This window comes from Stigmatopora argus, chromosome 8, assembly GCF_051989625.1.
Source record: "Stigmatopora argus isolate UIUO_Sarg chromosome 8, RoL_Sarg_1.0, whole genome shotgun sequence".
NCBI classification, from domain to species: Eukaryota; Metazoa; Chordata; class Actinopteri; order Syngnathiformes; family Syngnathidae; genus Stigmatopora; species Stigmatopora argus.
In genome coordinates this window covers 8,603,276-8,620,018 of record NC_135394.1, presented here as the reverse complement: position 1 = coordinate 8,620,018, position 16,743 = coordinate 8,603,276, and the positions used below count along the sequence as shown (strand labels likewise).

General features: G+C 39.8%; 2 protein-coding genes across 2 annotated transcripts in view; both read right to left on the bottom strand.

Annotated features, from left to right (window-relative positions):
• Positions 1-8,771, bottom strand: part of p3h2 (prolyl 3-hydroxylase 2) — a 37,545-nt gene extending 28,774 nt beyond the window's left edge. Inside the window, exons 1-2 of the mRNA XM_077607820.1 lie at positions 8,674-8,771; positions 7,903-8,559 (exon numbers count right to left, since the gene is read on the bottom strand). Coding sequence (XP_077463946.1) covers positions 7,903-8,310 — 408 coding nt within the window. The 5' untranslated portion in view covers positions 8,311-8,559; positions 8,674-8,771. The remainder of the gene's footprint in view (positions 1-7,902; positions 8,560-8,673) is intronic.
• A 1,195-nt stretch (positions 8,772-9,966) lies between these two features.
• Positions 9,967-12,259, bottom strand: LOC144079477 (claudin-19). The gene is made up of 4 exons (XM_077608262.1): positions 11,968-12,259; positions 11,666-11,830; positions 10,721-10,799; positions 9,967-10,616 (listed from the first exon to the last, which is right to left on the bottom strand). The coding sequence occupies exons 1-4, from the start codon at positions 12,161-12,163 to the stop codon at positions 10,451-10,453; spliced, it is 606 nt and encodes a 201-aa protein (XP_077464388.1). The 5' UTR covers positions 12,164-12,259; the 3' UTR covers positions 9,967-10,450.
• Positions 12,260-16,743: the final 4,484 nt, after the last annotated feature.

Sequence of the window (16,743 nt, the reverse complement as noted above, 5' to 3'; positions counted from 1 at the left end):
ATAGTTGAAGTATTTCGCTTCTAATCAGGTTTTAAACACATAGTTTGTGATTGAAAGATAAAAAAGCAGCTTTAAAAAAAATCTTTTTCTACAAAGCAATCCAGGTAGCAAGATTGTTTGAGGGTATTTGTAGGGCTCACCAAGTCCTATTTAGAGTCAAGTGAGCTAGTAAATGTTTATTTTGAGATTACCAAGGCAGAAAATGATGCTGAAAATACCCCTCTTTTTTTTTTTTTTTAGAAATGCCTAATGTAATAAATCAAACAGACCTAAAATACTGATCTCCTTGCAAAATGGAATCTCTGGCATTTTCTATTCCGAGAGCAAGACATCTGATACCCGTCAGTCACCGAACTCTACACAGGCCTCGAACCTTGGCCATGTCACACAAGTGTTTAGGATAGCAACATGTGCACGATGATTATTTATCCAGTGAAAATACTTTACAAGACTGATGTCTTCCCTTTTACTGGACCCATGAGGGCTAATCCGACACCCTTAAGTGTCATGTCTGAAGTTCTTTCCTCCAAAATGTTGGCTTTCTGTGAGGGTCTCTTACGTCATGTCCAACTCTGAAGTAAACATGCAAATAGAATTGACCAAAACAGTGAAGCAAGGCAAACCTGTCGCAATACCCGGTATTACTCACAGATGGCAATTAAGAATTAAATCAAACCACATTCTGCATAAATCCTCAATTGAGAATAATGATAGAAATGTGAGTTCAATTTTGTGCATAATTCTTCTGAGGTAATGACAATCTACATTTAATTTGGGGAATTAACAGAGACAATTTTATAGTCAGAGGTCTCTTGTGTTACACCCTCAGACGGTTGGGCTACAATAATGACTGGAAGGAGCGCCACTGCTGTTTTTACAAACAAACATCTGGCCAACCTGGGTAAAAGGCTTTTAAAGGGTAAATAAAGGCGTTGTTATACCAAGAAAACATCTTCTAAAAACAGTAGTTTGATTAATGTGTTCGTGGAATGTGACCCTGACCTTTTCATGCACAAATTGTGATTTTCAAATGTGTTAAATTTGTGGCCCTGGGACCACTGTTCCCTCTAAGCTGCGCGCGTGCGCAATTGCGCACTACTCTCGTCTTCTCTGCGCAGCAGCAATCCTATGGCGCGCAGTAAAAAAAAAAAACGGATTTTTTTTTTTTTTTTTTTTTTTTTTTTTTTTTTTTTTTTTTTTTTTTTTTTTTTTTTTACCCCTTTCTTCATGATGGCGCCGTTTAAGCGGCAGCCAGTGGCAGTAGCTCTGTCCACTTATGTTTTTCGTGTTTTACAGCATGTTTTACATGAAAAATTAGAGGGAACATTGACATGCACCTGCTTGTGGCAGGTGTGATACTGGTGTGCCCATAGCGAGCAATGATGATGTCGTGACCGGATGATTCGCCTAAAGACGTTTCGCCGACGGACGTTTGACAGACGGACAGGTCTCCGAATGAACGTTCGTTCAAACAGCGTTTAATGATTAAATACAAATACTAGTATTTGTATTTAATCATTAAACGCTGTTTTCAGCTGGATTTGACCGAATTTGAGAGACACATCGAGACGACATCATCGCGACATTTTACCGAGGAATTTACTTCCCTGGGCTCGGTTCTAATGTCCAAAGAGCTCCAGTATTTGTATTTAATCATTAAACGCTGTTTTTGGCTGGATTTGACCGAATTTGAGAGCATTTTGAGCCGTTTGGCGAATGGACGTATATAGACGTTTTTTTGCCTCCATCGCGATATCATCACGACATTTTACCGAGGAATTCACTTCCCTGGGCTCGGTTCCAATGTCCAAAGAGCTCCAGTATTTGTATTTCATCATTAAATGCTGTTTTAGGATGGATTTGACCCGATTGCTGTCATTTTACGGCTCGGTTCTGCTACATCTGCCCGCCCAATAGTGCTTATTCCCGGGCTGCCATTGATGGTAGACTAACATTGATTTTTACTATAATTTGGACAACACCGGCGGCGTGCCGGATTAAAAATCCTAACGGGCCGTATATGGCCCGCGGGCCGAGGTTGAAAAACTTGTACACACACGATCCGGGGGCGGGGCGAGCGCGCGAATCCCCTTTCGGCGAAACCTCCGTTCGGCCGAATGAACGTTCGGCGGAACGTCCATTCGGTGACCTGCCCGTCTGTCAAACGTCCGTCGGCGAAACGTCTTTAGGCGAATCATCCGAGTACCGATGATGTCGCTCACACTGGTACTCAGTGCGCTCAGGGAGGTTCACTTTCTGCTCAGACCAACGAAAAATTAGAGGGAACATTGCCTGGGACCAATCAATAGCAGCTGGCAGGAAAATATTTTGCGGCCCCTATTTGACATCTAATTGTGTATAAGAGATCGCAATAGTGATTTTTTTTTCCATTGCAGCTATACTTTTAGAAAATATTCCTAACAACATCATGATTCATTTGTTTGGACTTAAAAAAACATACTGGACCCAAAAGCTGTCAAGGATTTTCCATCTTGAGTGATTTGTCTGTCTCACTTTTCACTCTGTTAATCAGTTCAGTTTGTCGAAAAAAAATGAGCAAACAGAGCCAACTTCACTTTCTTTCTTGATATATTAAATTCCATTTGACCTGTTTGGAGTGTTCGCTGCAATAAATCTTTGGCACAGGAGCCTGATGATTGAAGGTTAATACTTTAACGTATCCCATCATATCTGGAGGCCATTAGATATAAAACCACGTTCTGGAGCTACTTTTAAAGGGGTTACTTTGGAAATTTGATCATCATTATGCACTGCATTGAAGCAGCTTGACCAGTAAAAGCTACTGTGTTTTGATTGGACCTCCATAAAAGACATTTTTAGAGCCGTAATTTGACTGTCTCTAATTGGCTGAAGATGATATGGTCTCCAGAAATCCACAAAATGACATAAGGCTTAGTCAATGGCTCCTAGGGTCAAACTCTTTTGAGAAATGTCATTAGGTGCAGTTTGTGGTGATGTAAAGCAGATGCGAAGACAATGCGGCGGGGTCAGTGGCAGTCTCTCGTGACCCCCAAGTAAGGTGTCACGCTACCTGTTTCCCCAAAGGAAAATACTACTTGGATCAAATGAAAAGATCAAAAGGTCACTGGGTTCATGTCAAAGTTGGAAATCTAAGAGTTCAACAAAGCTACAAGGAATTATTATTACAGGTCGCTTACAAAATCACATGACATAATTTATAGCAGTGGGTTCTTTTAGGGTTGGGTTTTTGGATGCATATAATAATTTGAATCACATAGTAACTTATCCCAGCAAAATATATAGTATATAGCAAGACATGGACTAACCCCTTAAAACTAACCTAGGGGGAATTTTCAGAAGAAACGGTGGAGGTTTTGGGGTCAAAAATGCAAAACAAGCTGCTCTCAGTACATGATGGATAGGCCGTCATCTCACGACAAACGTAGGCATGATTTACAGCTTCATTTTCAACCTCACAGGTGACTGTCGTTCAAGCAGATAGTATCTTGTATAATGTATGAAGTGGAAGTTTCTGAGACCATTTACCATACATGCTGACAACAGTAAAACTGTCCAAATTCAGATAACATCAATTACAAATGCTGAGAAATTGGAGTGCTTTTGTGATTAGGAGTATTTTTGTTCACAGAAGCTTCACAATCTATTGGCACTGTGTATTTATTACTACAGTTTCAGACATGTATTCATTGTGCGAATATTTATAAGCTAGAAAGAAATGTTCAGGAGTAACAGGACACTCAGAAATATTTTCTCTTTCTACTGATGAGAAACAAACAAATCATCCAAGTTAGTAAAAAAAACTAGATTAGTACAAATCCTCTCAAATCCTGTGTTTGCAGTGTTTATTACCTTGAACGCAGTGCAATAAACCCAAGAGGAACATCTGTGTGTACATAGACACACCCACACATAGATATTTATATACTGTGCTGTATATGTAAAACGTGCTTGACCAGCTGCTCTGGGCATTCAATTACAGGATGTTAAGGTCTTCCATGGAGGTCTGCAAGTCCGTTTGGATATGAATCAATTTTCATTACTCTAAAAAGAGACATTGATTTCAACCTATAGTCCTCCTCCCGAACCTAATGGCAGAAATACAACTCATCAACCCAACAGACCGATTCCTCTTCAATAACTCATTAGGTAGCAGGCGAATAAACAAAATGGGTGTGGTGTGCAGCAGTAGGCACACACATTCCTAATGTGTGCTACCCACTCAAGTCCAGTCATGCAGGAGACTTTTGCATGGCCAAGTACCAGACTGTCTGGCTGTCTGGGTAAAATACAAATCAGAGAGGCCTTCAGATGTAATCTAAGATGGCGTTCCTTTCCTTTCAGGCTCCCAGTTAATTAAGCAACCACTTAAACTCTTTTACGAGCCATTAAATAGAGCAAACAGATCAAACCCACTTGGTGACAAACAACCATCTGACCCATTGGTGTTTTCAGTTAAAAAACAAAAACAAACAAAAACTCAAGAACCACCTTGTGGACTTCCTGTGTGTGGCTCCAGTTTTTACCTAGGTCTACAATGTCTTGTGTGTCTTGTGTCTGTCTTGCTACTGCAACCAAGAAATTTCCTGAATACGGGATGATATAAAATTCTAATCTAATCTAATCTAATGTCTCAATCTGCCTAAAAAACTCACATTTTCCAACTACAGAGAAGAATATCATCATTGCAGCTGCCCTTTGATCGCGATCCCCCTCTGAAAAGACTGGTTTCTCTACAATCGTCCATGTAGGAAAAAGAATGAAATACAACAATCAATCACACACAACTTGCACATAAAGACCCTCCTTGGTGTTGTAACATACTTGAAAGAACTGTACACAATCCTTAAGATTCCTGTTGAGCTGTAGCCAAGTCAAAACATTTAACTTGAGTGGTTATGTATGAATCACATGACTACTAAAACACCCACAAGCATTAAAGGCAGCCCATACGTGGGTCAACTCTTACATTCTTTCTATGGAAGAATACTACAAAAACAACATGGCTCAATTTACCGCACATAACTTATGTGATCAATAAAACTGTCCCTCATGCTTTGGCTACAATACTAGAAATTATAGAGATGTGATCAGGAACATATACCAAAAATCTGAATAAATTGTGTACTTCAGTCACTTTTGGTTATGTTTTAGTAAAAAAAAAAACTACTTTGATAGAAATAAGACACTAATGCTATCATTTAATTAAGTTTTTTTAGGGGAAAAACAGGTTGATGGTTTTAGGTTAATTCTGCTGAAAGCCAGACAAAAGAACACAGAGGTGATAAAGTAAGCAACGCCTGATTCTTGCATCAAAACGGCAATAAGGTAAAGTTTTGCATAACCCCAATTTATACATTCTGTTTTGAGTACATCAACAATCAGAACCCCACATTGATGTACAATCAATACTAGTCACCAAACCATAGCAACATAATGATATCTTATGCATGAGCTTGTTCAAAAATTAAAGCCTGTGTTTTGAAAAACAAGATAAATGTTTTTTTAACAATAATTTCCGAGTAGTATGTTAAATACAAGTACTGGTGGAATTTTTGTGTTTCTCACCCATGGAATGAACTTGTAAGTATACATTGGGATCAAATGAAACTGCGAACAACACACAGCAGTGTTCGATTAAGACCCCAGCAGCTGTTGATAAAATCAGGAGCTTTGAGACTCTGGCTTTTTTATCCTTCGTGGTCAGTTCCACAGACCCCTGTCACAGCCCGGTCACAGCTACAGCCTGCCACTCATTTTAAAGAAAAGCAAACAGACCACAACAGGAAAATAAAATATTTGCGAGCACTAAATGATGGGCGAGGCGAGGATGTACACAGCACTGAGGGAGCAGAACAGTCAGAGCCTGTGGAAGCCCCTTCCAACGGGCCCAAAAGGGCTGCATTATACTGACGCGAGACGTGCAAAGGCGGAACGCCGAACCCTGAAGGAATTTTATTTATTTTGAAAAACACCAAGTGCCTCCAAAGCACACGAGAGCCCAAAAATGTGCACATCGCATTTGAACATGTCGAAGATGAAGACAGCACGTGCACACGGACCGACCGCCCGCCTTTCCATTTCCTCACCTGGTAGTCCATCGGCAGTGATTTTGACAGTCCTGGCTATGATTTAAAATGAATTTATCGCAGCGTCCCGCTCTGGAACTTTTATAAACATATGCCTGAGGGGTGTTGTGGTTGCTTCTTGAGAATTTCAGATGGTCAAAACAGATGAAAGGGGATGTCTAATTGATTAGCACTTTAGGAATGAACCCGTTCAGACTGCTGATTCAAAAGGAAATGTCCAAAACAGACGGCTCAGTGTCAAACAACTTCCCCACATCTTGTGATCATGGAAGCCATGTGTCATCACTGGGCAAGCTCTGCCAGATGACTAGCTCACAGTTCTTCATGAGCGGAGACCGCCAGTGTCTCATCTGAGCTCCAAATAGATGATAATATGGAAAGTGGAGGGTCAGAGGATCTGAGGTTAACATTTCATTATGGACTGGTATTAGAGACAAGATCTAAACAGCAGATGAAGGATTAACTAATGCAATTGGAATCTAATGGTTCAATTGAACATGGGGGAGTGAACAATGACATTTTATTGATTTTTGTTGATTGTTTTTAAGCATTACGTAAGGAAATCAGAACGACATTCTTAGTTGCATTTATTTAAATAATAAGGTTTGGTAACTCCTTTTAACCCATGATTTGTGAAATTGCAAAACCAAGTGTAGGTTATTTGTGAGCTAAAAAATTTAAATAGGGATCTGTAAGTGAACTCTCTCTCCCTATTTATTGTTACATAGACAGGGCTGAAAACTAAATACAACCTAAAACCTTATTTGCAAGGCAAAAATGATAACCCCGATAAGACTGGGTTTTGTAACTGTTTTTAAATGACATGCAGGTTTGTGCTACTTGGGAGGAAATCAGATTATGTGAACAATGGTCAATAAGCACACAGAAGTAATGCAAGCAAAATTCAAACACATATACCTTGTATTGGACCTCCTAAATTGTGAATGTTGAGCTCAGTGCTCCATTTAAAATGGTGAAAGTTTACGGAATCCAAATGGAGGATAATGCATTTGGTAGGCTACGAGGACCATTTATAGGGATTTATCTGATTTATTGTACCTGTGATACCATCATTAGTATAGAAATTTCAATTTTGACATTTCAATCATAGAATAGGAAAATACTGGTAAAAAGGGATGAATTTGGAATATTTTCATTCATTTTCTGTACCGCTTATTCTCCAAAGTGTCACGGGGGTTGCTAAAGCCTTTCCTTGCTATGTATGGGCACCAGGTGGGGAACACCCTGAATTGCTGTCCAGCCAATTGAAACCAGCCTACCATGCACGTTTTTGGGATATGGGAGGAAACCGGGGAACCTGGAGAAAACCCACACAAGCAACACATGCAAACTCCCCACAGGAAGGTCCGGACCTGGGATCGAACCCTCGATCTTAGAACTGTAAGGCGGGCGTGATAACCACTCATACTAATAACTGTCACCAACTATCAGCTGAATTTCATTGTAGTATAGTATACATCACTTTATGTAAGACTATTGATTGTGAAGGGCAGAATGGATCACGTATAGGTTGAAAATGGACTGGGCTTTTTTTAAATGTATTTTTTTAAGATGAACCAAATTTTAAACTTAAGTTTGTAAATCCATTTTGCCACCTCTGCTGTAAACTCTCCTACAATCAGCTGACTGCATTGTCCATCACGTTGCCTAGCAGCAACTTGTGATGAGAAGGAGGAAACAGCAGGGACACAAACTAACCCTGCTGAGTGGACAACAATGCAGCCCATTCACAAGAGCCCTTCACAGCACCCCCACACGCCCTCCCCCTCACTGACCAAAGACCAGTTCTTACCTTGAGATAAGCCAGCTGGAGATAGTTGTAGGGGGTCCTTCTATTGAAATCGTGCACCACATCCTCGCTGATCATATGCCTCGACTGCACACCGATGTTTTCCTCCATGCAGGCGTCTATGCACGCCGCTCTGCGGAGCACCACATCGAAGAAGCCCAGTTCGGAGACGGGGTCCCCGAACGGATGCTGGTCCTGACACTTCAGCCGGCATCGGACCCTGGTGCGCCGCACGCCGGCATAGCTGGCCAGCGCCCCCTCCATGGAGCGCACCACGCCGCTGTAGTCGCCGCTGTAGAACGACCGCACCGCCTCGTCGTACAACAGGTCGTAAGGCTCCAGGGAGGACGCGGACGGGGGGACGGAGGCGAGCAGGACAGCGGACAAGACGGCTAAAAAGTTGGCGTCCATCCTGAGGGAAGAGTGCAGTCGCGACTGAGGCTGGCTGTCAGTCAACACAAGGATGTCAACCTCGACTTGGTGTCCATTTAAATACTCCGGAGATGTCGCGCAGCATGCTGGGGGTGGAGGACCTTGCGATTAAAAGCTGTTTCAGCCGGGGAAGATCATTTGTGTTGTGGCCGGGGCCGCGGCAGAGGCCGGGGCAGGGGTAGGGGCAGGGGCCGGGGCCCCCCTATTCGGCTCCGGTGACTCCTCCTCCTTCAAATGAATGGACAACAATTACAGGCTGCTCTTTTTCCACTGGGGGTCTTCGAGGAATCTTAACGGTCCCCTCCAACAAATAGCACAGTATTTATCCAAAGAAATACTCACATTTACATTACAGATGATCCTATTGAGCAATATAAATCCATACCATTGATTCATTTGACCAACTTTATCGCGTACTGTTACCTTACTCTTGTAGACTTCTTCGGCGATTCTTAGTTCTTTCATTTGAAGTAAATAGTCTCCATCTAGTGGCTGAATATTCTAACTGCAGGCATATTTTCTTTACTACGTGTCTTTTTGAGCTATTTTGTTGGAGAGTATTTTTAACCCTATTAGAGAGGGTGGTCACTACTGTGGATAGCTTTTCAAGAGTTGTACAGCAAAAGTGACTTTTTGTCCATTAAATATATATATATATATATATATATATATATATATATATATATATATATACACTATATATGACCCTTGTGAGGATAAGGGGTTCAGAAAAAAAGTTTATTGGATTATTATTATTATTATTGTGGATTCACAAATTGGAAGTTTTTTTTCCACTGAAATGTTAACCTTTCATTAATTTCAGTTAAAAAAAATGTTCCTGCTATTGGCTGGCCACCAGGGTGTCCCCCGCCTCTGGCCCAAAGTCAACTGGGATAGGCTCCGGCACCCCTCGCGACCCTAGTCATTCTAACCTGTACTGAGTATGTAGTTGCTTTAATGGACCCAAGAACAGTGCGCTCAAGTTAATTTAAGTGAATTATTTGCTATATATAACAGCTTCTCCTCTTCTCAACTCATGTAAAGAGCTATTCATTTCTCCATCATCAATTGCTGAAAGGTCAAGACACTTAAAAAACTTCCTTGGAGGCATCTTTGCATACTATTTGGGATGCGCCAAGACATCTACGTAAGACACTTATTAAATAGCAAATTAAATGCTTCTGTGGAAATGATTCCAGTGTTGAGACATTCCAAAACTATAATGGCAATCCGAAACAAGAGTTCTAATTGGCTTTATCAATTGTTGCTGTTGTCTTAAATAAATAGCTATTTGTTAAGATTTCAGTATTGTCCAGAAAGAAATATTTCTGAAAGACCCACATCAATAGAAACAGCAACACGGGAGCAACTATTGGTTTTGATACAGCATTCCTTTGTACCAGGAAGGAATGTAACTTCACAGAAAAATCTTTTGCATTAGAGATTAGATTGTCACACTTCCGCTGATGAGTAAACCTCTAACCCCCTTGCCCCCAGCACCATCTAATCTCTCTGTCCAATCTGATGTTTTGCCACATGCATGTCTCATGTCTCTACTAATTGCCAAATTTTGTGCAAGGACATCTTTTCCGGAAATTGCCACTCCCTGTCAAATAAATTACACTGCTCTGTCAGTGAACTCTAACTGTATGGACACACAATTTTATTTTTCTTATAAAATACTGTACACAAACATAGTCATAGAATGAAATCACAAAAACAAAAGACAGAACAAAAATATAAAAGTAAATAGTTCATTTAGGAAGCCACAGTGGGAAGTAAAACCTTCAAAGTTGAACGCATTCTGTTAGGTGACAGGAAATAATTTTCAATTTGTCCTGACACCAAAACAATAATACCAATAGGAACCTCTATTTAAAGTAAAAAACAACTTTTTTTAACCTTTAAATGATATTTTAATCTGTAATCTACATTATAATGAACTGTAAACCGCTGCGTGATGAAACTAAACTAAAATTAAACTACTCTGAGGCCATTCTTTGATTATCAAGGCATTTTGAATTCCTATGTACAGGTTTATTGTTAATAAAATAATCAGTGCAAAGTATGTATAAGTCGTTTTGAGACGATGGTCACGATCATATGAATTTTTTCCTGATTAAACATAGTTACTGTTGGACTTGTTGTTTTGCAGGAGGCGATTGGAGTTGATAGACCTGGTCGAAGATGACCTTGAGCACTTCTGACAGATCAGGAAAGCTCCACCAAATGTCGTGAGGAGACCGCCAGCCCAGCTGACAAACACCGCAGTTCCAAACTCAAAGCTGCATATTAAGGACAGGTGATGCCCCAATTTAAACAAGATTTTATTCAGGAGGGATTCTTGGAAGCAATATATGTGTGTTGGTCAGAGAGATCGAGGGCTCACCGGTGGAGATGATGGTCATGGTGGAAGTCGGAAATGATCTTCTTGACATACCAGGATGTTATGATTAACGTCATTATGCCTGCACAAGAATAAATGCTGTGAAAACATGCCAACCATCTCTCCCAGTCAGCCAAACTTCAATGCCTTAGTGAAAATTAGGAAATAAGTCAACAAATAGGAAGAATTTTAAGATTATTCCTTTAACGACAAACTTCAAAAGTGCACACATATTTTATAAACAGGCTACAAGTGGGAGAAATTGAATTTTTTTTGCATTGGACCATATGATATGATGTATCTGTATGAATTTGGCAGCATAGTGTTGTGATATTTAGCAGAGGTATGTATGTGACAAGCACAAGATATATAAAATCACATTTTATATTTGTATATTAGACAGTATAACATGAGCAACATACATACATATATATATATATATATATATATATATATATATATATATATATATATATATATATATATATATATATATATATATATATATATAACATGCTTATTTTCTCCTGCTGGGTACAAATGAAACTCAAACTTTAGAATCAAACTTTTTATCGTAGTAAAAGACAGGAGTGTGTTTTCTTTATTGGGTAGATTTAGTGTACATATCACAACAGAACACAATACTCTGTGGACCTTCTATGATCAGTAAAACTACTCAAAAATGGCTACCATTCTAGTCTTATTGGAAATGGCATGAAATGGCATTGATTTTTAAAAAAATATTGAGTGCCTATGAAGATGACGACTAAGTACTGTAAATACACCTGACTTGAAATACTGTAAACATTGCTATATGAATGACTCTATGGTGGCATCATACAAAACAAAACCTAACGTAAAACAGGAAAACACATGGAAAAAAGTTTCCCTCACAATTCCTGAGCTGAAGTGTCTAAAATATTAAGTATATTAATTTAGAATTCATACCTGCAACCATGAACATAATCCCTCCAATCCTAGCCACTGCACCCTTGGCGTTGGGTTTGCCTTCCATAAAGCGGGTGCACTTCATTCCGATAGTGGCGATCATCAACCCCACGGTGGACAGGAAGATGCTCACCAGCAGAATTGCCCTGGTTATCTGGACCTGATCTGGGAGTGGTCCCAAATGAATGAATTGCCTTTCTATGTTCATGTGTGGCCATTACTCAAAGTCATTACTTGCTTCAGTTACTTTCCGACCGATACTGTCAAACTTTCAAATCTACAAACGCGTCCGTCTGCCTTACCTGACAGTTTGAGGAGAGAATCGTGAACTTCGCAGGTGGTCCTGTGTCCGACGCTGCAGGTCATCCACAGTCCTTCAATGATGCGATGCGAGTGTCCGTGCGTCTTCCATTCCACCATGACGGTGGCGGTCACTGTGGTGGCCACGCCGATCAGTGCCAGGAAGAAACCGAGCAGCTGCAGTGGTGAGCTGGCCATGACATCCGAGAGTAAGCAGGATGCAAGAAGCACAATGAACAAAAAAGAAAACAAAGTTAATTGGGAGGCCTTGCACGGACACTTGTGGATGCTTGTTGAGAGAGTAAGGTGGGCGTTGGTCTGCAGCCTCTATTTATGTGGTTGCTGACGCACAAGAGGTCTCCACCGGTACCATCTGGTGGGAAGTCCGCTCCTTTATCTGATGAGCCTGCAAATAGAAGAAAACAAGACATTTGAATGCGATGAACTTTGACACAGATATGACCCAGTATCGTGTGCGGTCGATTGGTCTCCGGTCTTTTGGTCGCGTCTTTTGGTCGCCGGTCTTTTGGTCGCCCCGACCGCGACAACGGGTGACCAAAAGACCGGCGACCAAAAGACCGACGACCAAAAGATTGGCGACAAAACAAGGTAAAACAACACGGTCTACGCATCAATAAAAGCCAACAATGGCCATGAGCAGTTTCACTGAGCCGACGTGTGAGTGTATTAGTGTGTATGTACATGCGTTGTCCCTTTAAGAATACATCAGTCAGGGTCTTAACCAGTTCTCCAACAAAAAACAATAAAAGTCCGGGAAATTTGGAGCTTTTCTTTAGCTTAATAATGGATAGGGCATTAAGTATGACTAAATAGTAATTCGCAGTTTGTATTTAGGGAATTTGAGCAACAATTTAAATGGTAATTATCACTTACCTTCCGGGCGACCAAAAGACCGGCGACCAAAAGATCGGCGACCAAAAGACCGGCGACCAATCGATCGTGTACCACGCAGTATAATGGTTATAATAGCACTATATATATGTTTCTAAAAAAAAAATTGTATGATCAAGATAACCCACCACCATGTGGCCTGAATTGTTACATGAACTTATTAATAAATTATTTCAGGACGGTCCGATGGATGAGCAGTTCAGTACTAGGGTCCTGGGTTCGATCCCAGGTCGGCCCTGCTGGGTGGAGTTTGCATGTTCTCTCCATGCTTGTGTGGATTTACTCTGGGTACTCCGGTTTCCTCCCACATTCCCAAAACATTCATGGTAAACTAGTTGGACACTCTAAATTGCCCTTAGGTATGAAATTGAGCGTGAATGGTTGTCCATTTCCTCGAGCCCTGTGATTGGCTGGCCACCAATTCAGGGTGTCCCCTGTATCCTGCCTGAAGTCAGCTGGGATAGGCTCCAGCACCCCCCACGACACTTGTGAGAATAAGCGGTTCAGAAAATGAATGAATGTCATTTCATACCTATCTTTTCCTCCCCCACATTTCACATTTTTTTGTTACATGCAAACAAATAGACAACAACAACAAAAACAAATAAAGCTTTATGAGCATTTTAAAACTGTGTCAACTACTGTAAATGACAGAGCAGGAGGTCTAATAACTCCGCTTAATAAATAAGCACAAACATGCTCAATTATCTTTCTTTTCCTTGGTAATGTACTGGAGTCAGCATGTGTTTATAAGAATAAACTTTGTGTTCATTTCACCCAGACAATTAACTTAAATCATTTGACCAAATTTGGTGTCAGGGGATGCGCATTTGTAAACAGGCAAAGATTGCATCAGTTTACACCCTTTCCTGCTCTAAGAATCAAACTAAAAGAAAACATTAGTGTGTGTCACACACATCATACATTACTAACCCTATCTTACCCTCAAAAGTTGAATTGGCCTTGGAAAAGATAAATACATCAATATAAAATCCAAACTGTATACTTGAGCATTGCTCTATCACACTAGAATGTTGAAAAATAGTTTTCTTTTGCAAGGAGAAATCCTCAATGAATGCAAAGCCTACCACTTGCATACAGTAATCCAATTAAATTCAATCATTTTTTGTTTGTTTATTGCTATTTAATTGAAATATTAAACTGCTTGGTGTCATATAAAACAAACAGATAATCGCAAATATTTGATTACAGTCAATCTTAAAAAAATCAAAGGTTTACAGATTAATGATAACATCAGGTTTGATCTCTAAATAGAGTGTATCTCCGAGTACAAATCATCACAACAAAGGATGAAGAGATGTGTATGTAGTGTATATAAAACGAAAGAGAGCGAGTGGTTAGCACGTTGGCCTCACAGATCTGGGGTCGAGAGTTCAATCCCAGGTCGGTCCTCACTGTGTGGAATTTGCATATTCTTCCCGGGCTTGTGTGGGTTTACTCCGGGTACTTCTGTTTCCCCCCATATCCCGAAAAAAATGCATGGTAGGGTGGTTAAACACTCTAAATTGCCCCTAGGTATGAGTGTGAGCGTGAATGGTTGTCCTTTGTCTCCTTGTGCCCTGTGATTGGCTGGCCTTCAATTCAGGGTGTTCCCCGCTGGGTGCCGGTAATTGGCTGGGATAGGCTCCAGCACCCCCGTGACACTTGTGAGGATAAGCAGTTCAGAAAATGAATGAATAAAATGAAACAGCTTCTAAGGCGAAGTGTGCATATGCTGTTCATTTTAAGTCTCAGACAAATCCAACTAGATTTGCTTGATCAAATATATATATTTTTTATTTTTTACAGCTCCTTTGTAAACAGGTTGAGCAAGAGTGCTTGACAGGTAAACGCCATCTAGTGTGTTTAGTCAAACCCAAATACAGGAAGGTCCAGATTGTGATGTATTTACTGTATAGATACTGTATATAATAGATTCTATGTGTTTTACATATATGCAAAAATAGTTTAGATACCACTACAAAATTAAACAGACAAAAAAGGGGATTTTTTTTAGCAATGCTGCCTGGTGAGCTTTAACAATTAAAAAATACATATACAGGAGACTACAGGGAAAGTAAAAATTAAGTGAGGTAAATAGGTTGGTGTGCACACACTCTTAAAACAAGGGGTCTTACATGTCTGATATTATTTAATATGGGAAAAAAGCTTTAGCTTTTATATTGGAATTCCTGTTTGTCTGCTAGTCACAAATGATGCTTAAAGAATATGTTAAAAGAAATGGAAATGATGCTACACCTTTTCATCATGCAGGCAAACACCCTAAATTCCAGGTAAAATGATGCCACTTAAGTCATTAGAGATTTGTTTTTTTATTTTTTATTTAAAAAAAATCTATAGCAGTATAATAATATGGCCATTCTTCAGGGGGTTTCCTTTACGTTTGAATATCAACTGTAGATAATTCATTTTCACACTTGAGTGACAATTGAACAATGTTAAGAAAATTATGGTCAAGGCATTCATTCATTTATTTTTTGGCCCGCTTATCCTCACAAGAATCGCGGAGGCTAGCTATCCTAGCATGGAAATATGGATTTATGGATTTTATTTCCTGGGGATGCAACTCACCAATTGCATGGAATTTCCACCAACGTTTTCACTAAAGAAAGCCAATTAAAATATCCATTTTTTATCGTCTTGTACTTTTTTTTGTTTTTTAACTCTCAATGCGTATTCATGATAGGCAAATTACTTAATAAGTGGGCATGATTTTATTGTCATATACAATCCTTTAGCACGTATTGGAATCAGATCGATTGCCTATCCTTAAAAATGAATGAGGCCATACTCAAGTCTTTTGTGCAAGCTTAAACAAAGCTCTCATAATTGCCTTGTCATGCATCCAGAGTTGACTCCCTTACATTTTGGCTCGGTTGCTGCTCTAACCAGTCAGATATCATTCCTTCATCAGGCACAGTGAGTAAGTGCCCCCTGGCCAAACGGCCTGTCTCACCTTTCCAGGCTCCCATGTAGATTTTTTTTTTTGGTGTTGTGTTTGATACTCTGTAATGAGCAGTGAGCAAAAGTAAGGAAACACTTCCTGTTTCAAGTCTGCATCAAAAGTCAGATGAATGTGTAAATGGAATAATTTGGAATTTATTTGAAAAGGCAGGTCACTCATTGAAGTTGTGTTTTACCACGTAAAAAGTGACAACGTCTAAAAGTGTAACCCGATTTTAGGCGTAACTAGATTAAATAATTGCCGTGTAGATGCCTTGACTCCTTACCGGTTATTCCTGAAGAGACGCCTCGGGCCTTTTGGGGCCTCTTAGTTATTTATATATTTTTATTAAAAAAATTATATATATATATATATATATATATATATATATATATATATATATATATATATATATATATATATATATATATAAATATATATATATATATATATATATATATATATATATATATATATATAAGAAATTGGAGCAAGAGGAAGGTTTTTAGTTATATGCCTCTATCTCACAAGAACAGAGATCACATTTATTATTATTTTGTGTGTGTGTGGTTGTTTACATTATGTCTGCAGAAGGTCCCAACCCTGTGGAGATCCTGTGTGTTGCTCCAGTTTTTTATCTAGGGCTACAATGTCTTGTGTGTCTTTTGTCTGTCTTGCTACTGTAACCAAGAAAATTTTCCAAATACGGGATGAAATAAAGTTCGAATCTAAACTAATCTAATCTAATGTTTGGATGGAGTAGAAGACAAGCAGAGATAGGGGAGGGCGCTGCGCACCTCCAGTGGGTGTGTCATCCGTCATGTCCCGACACGGCGTGCTTGTCTTGATAGACAGATGCACTCACACCTGAGCCGCCAAGGTGAGGAAAACACTCACCTGT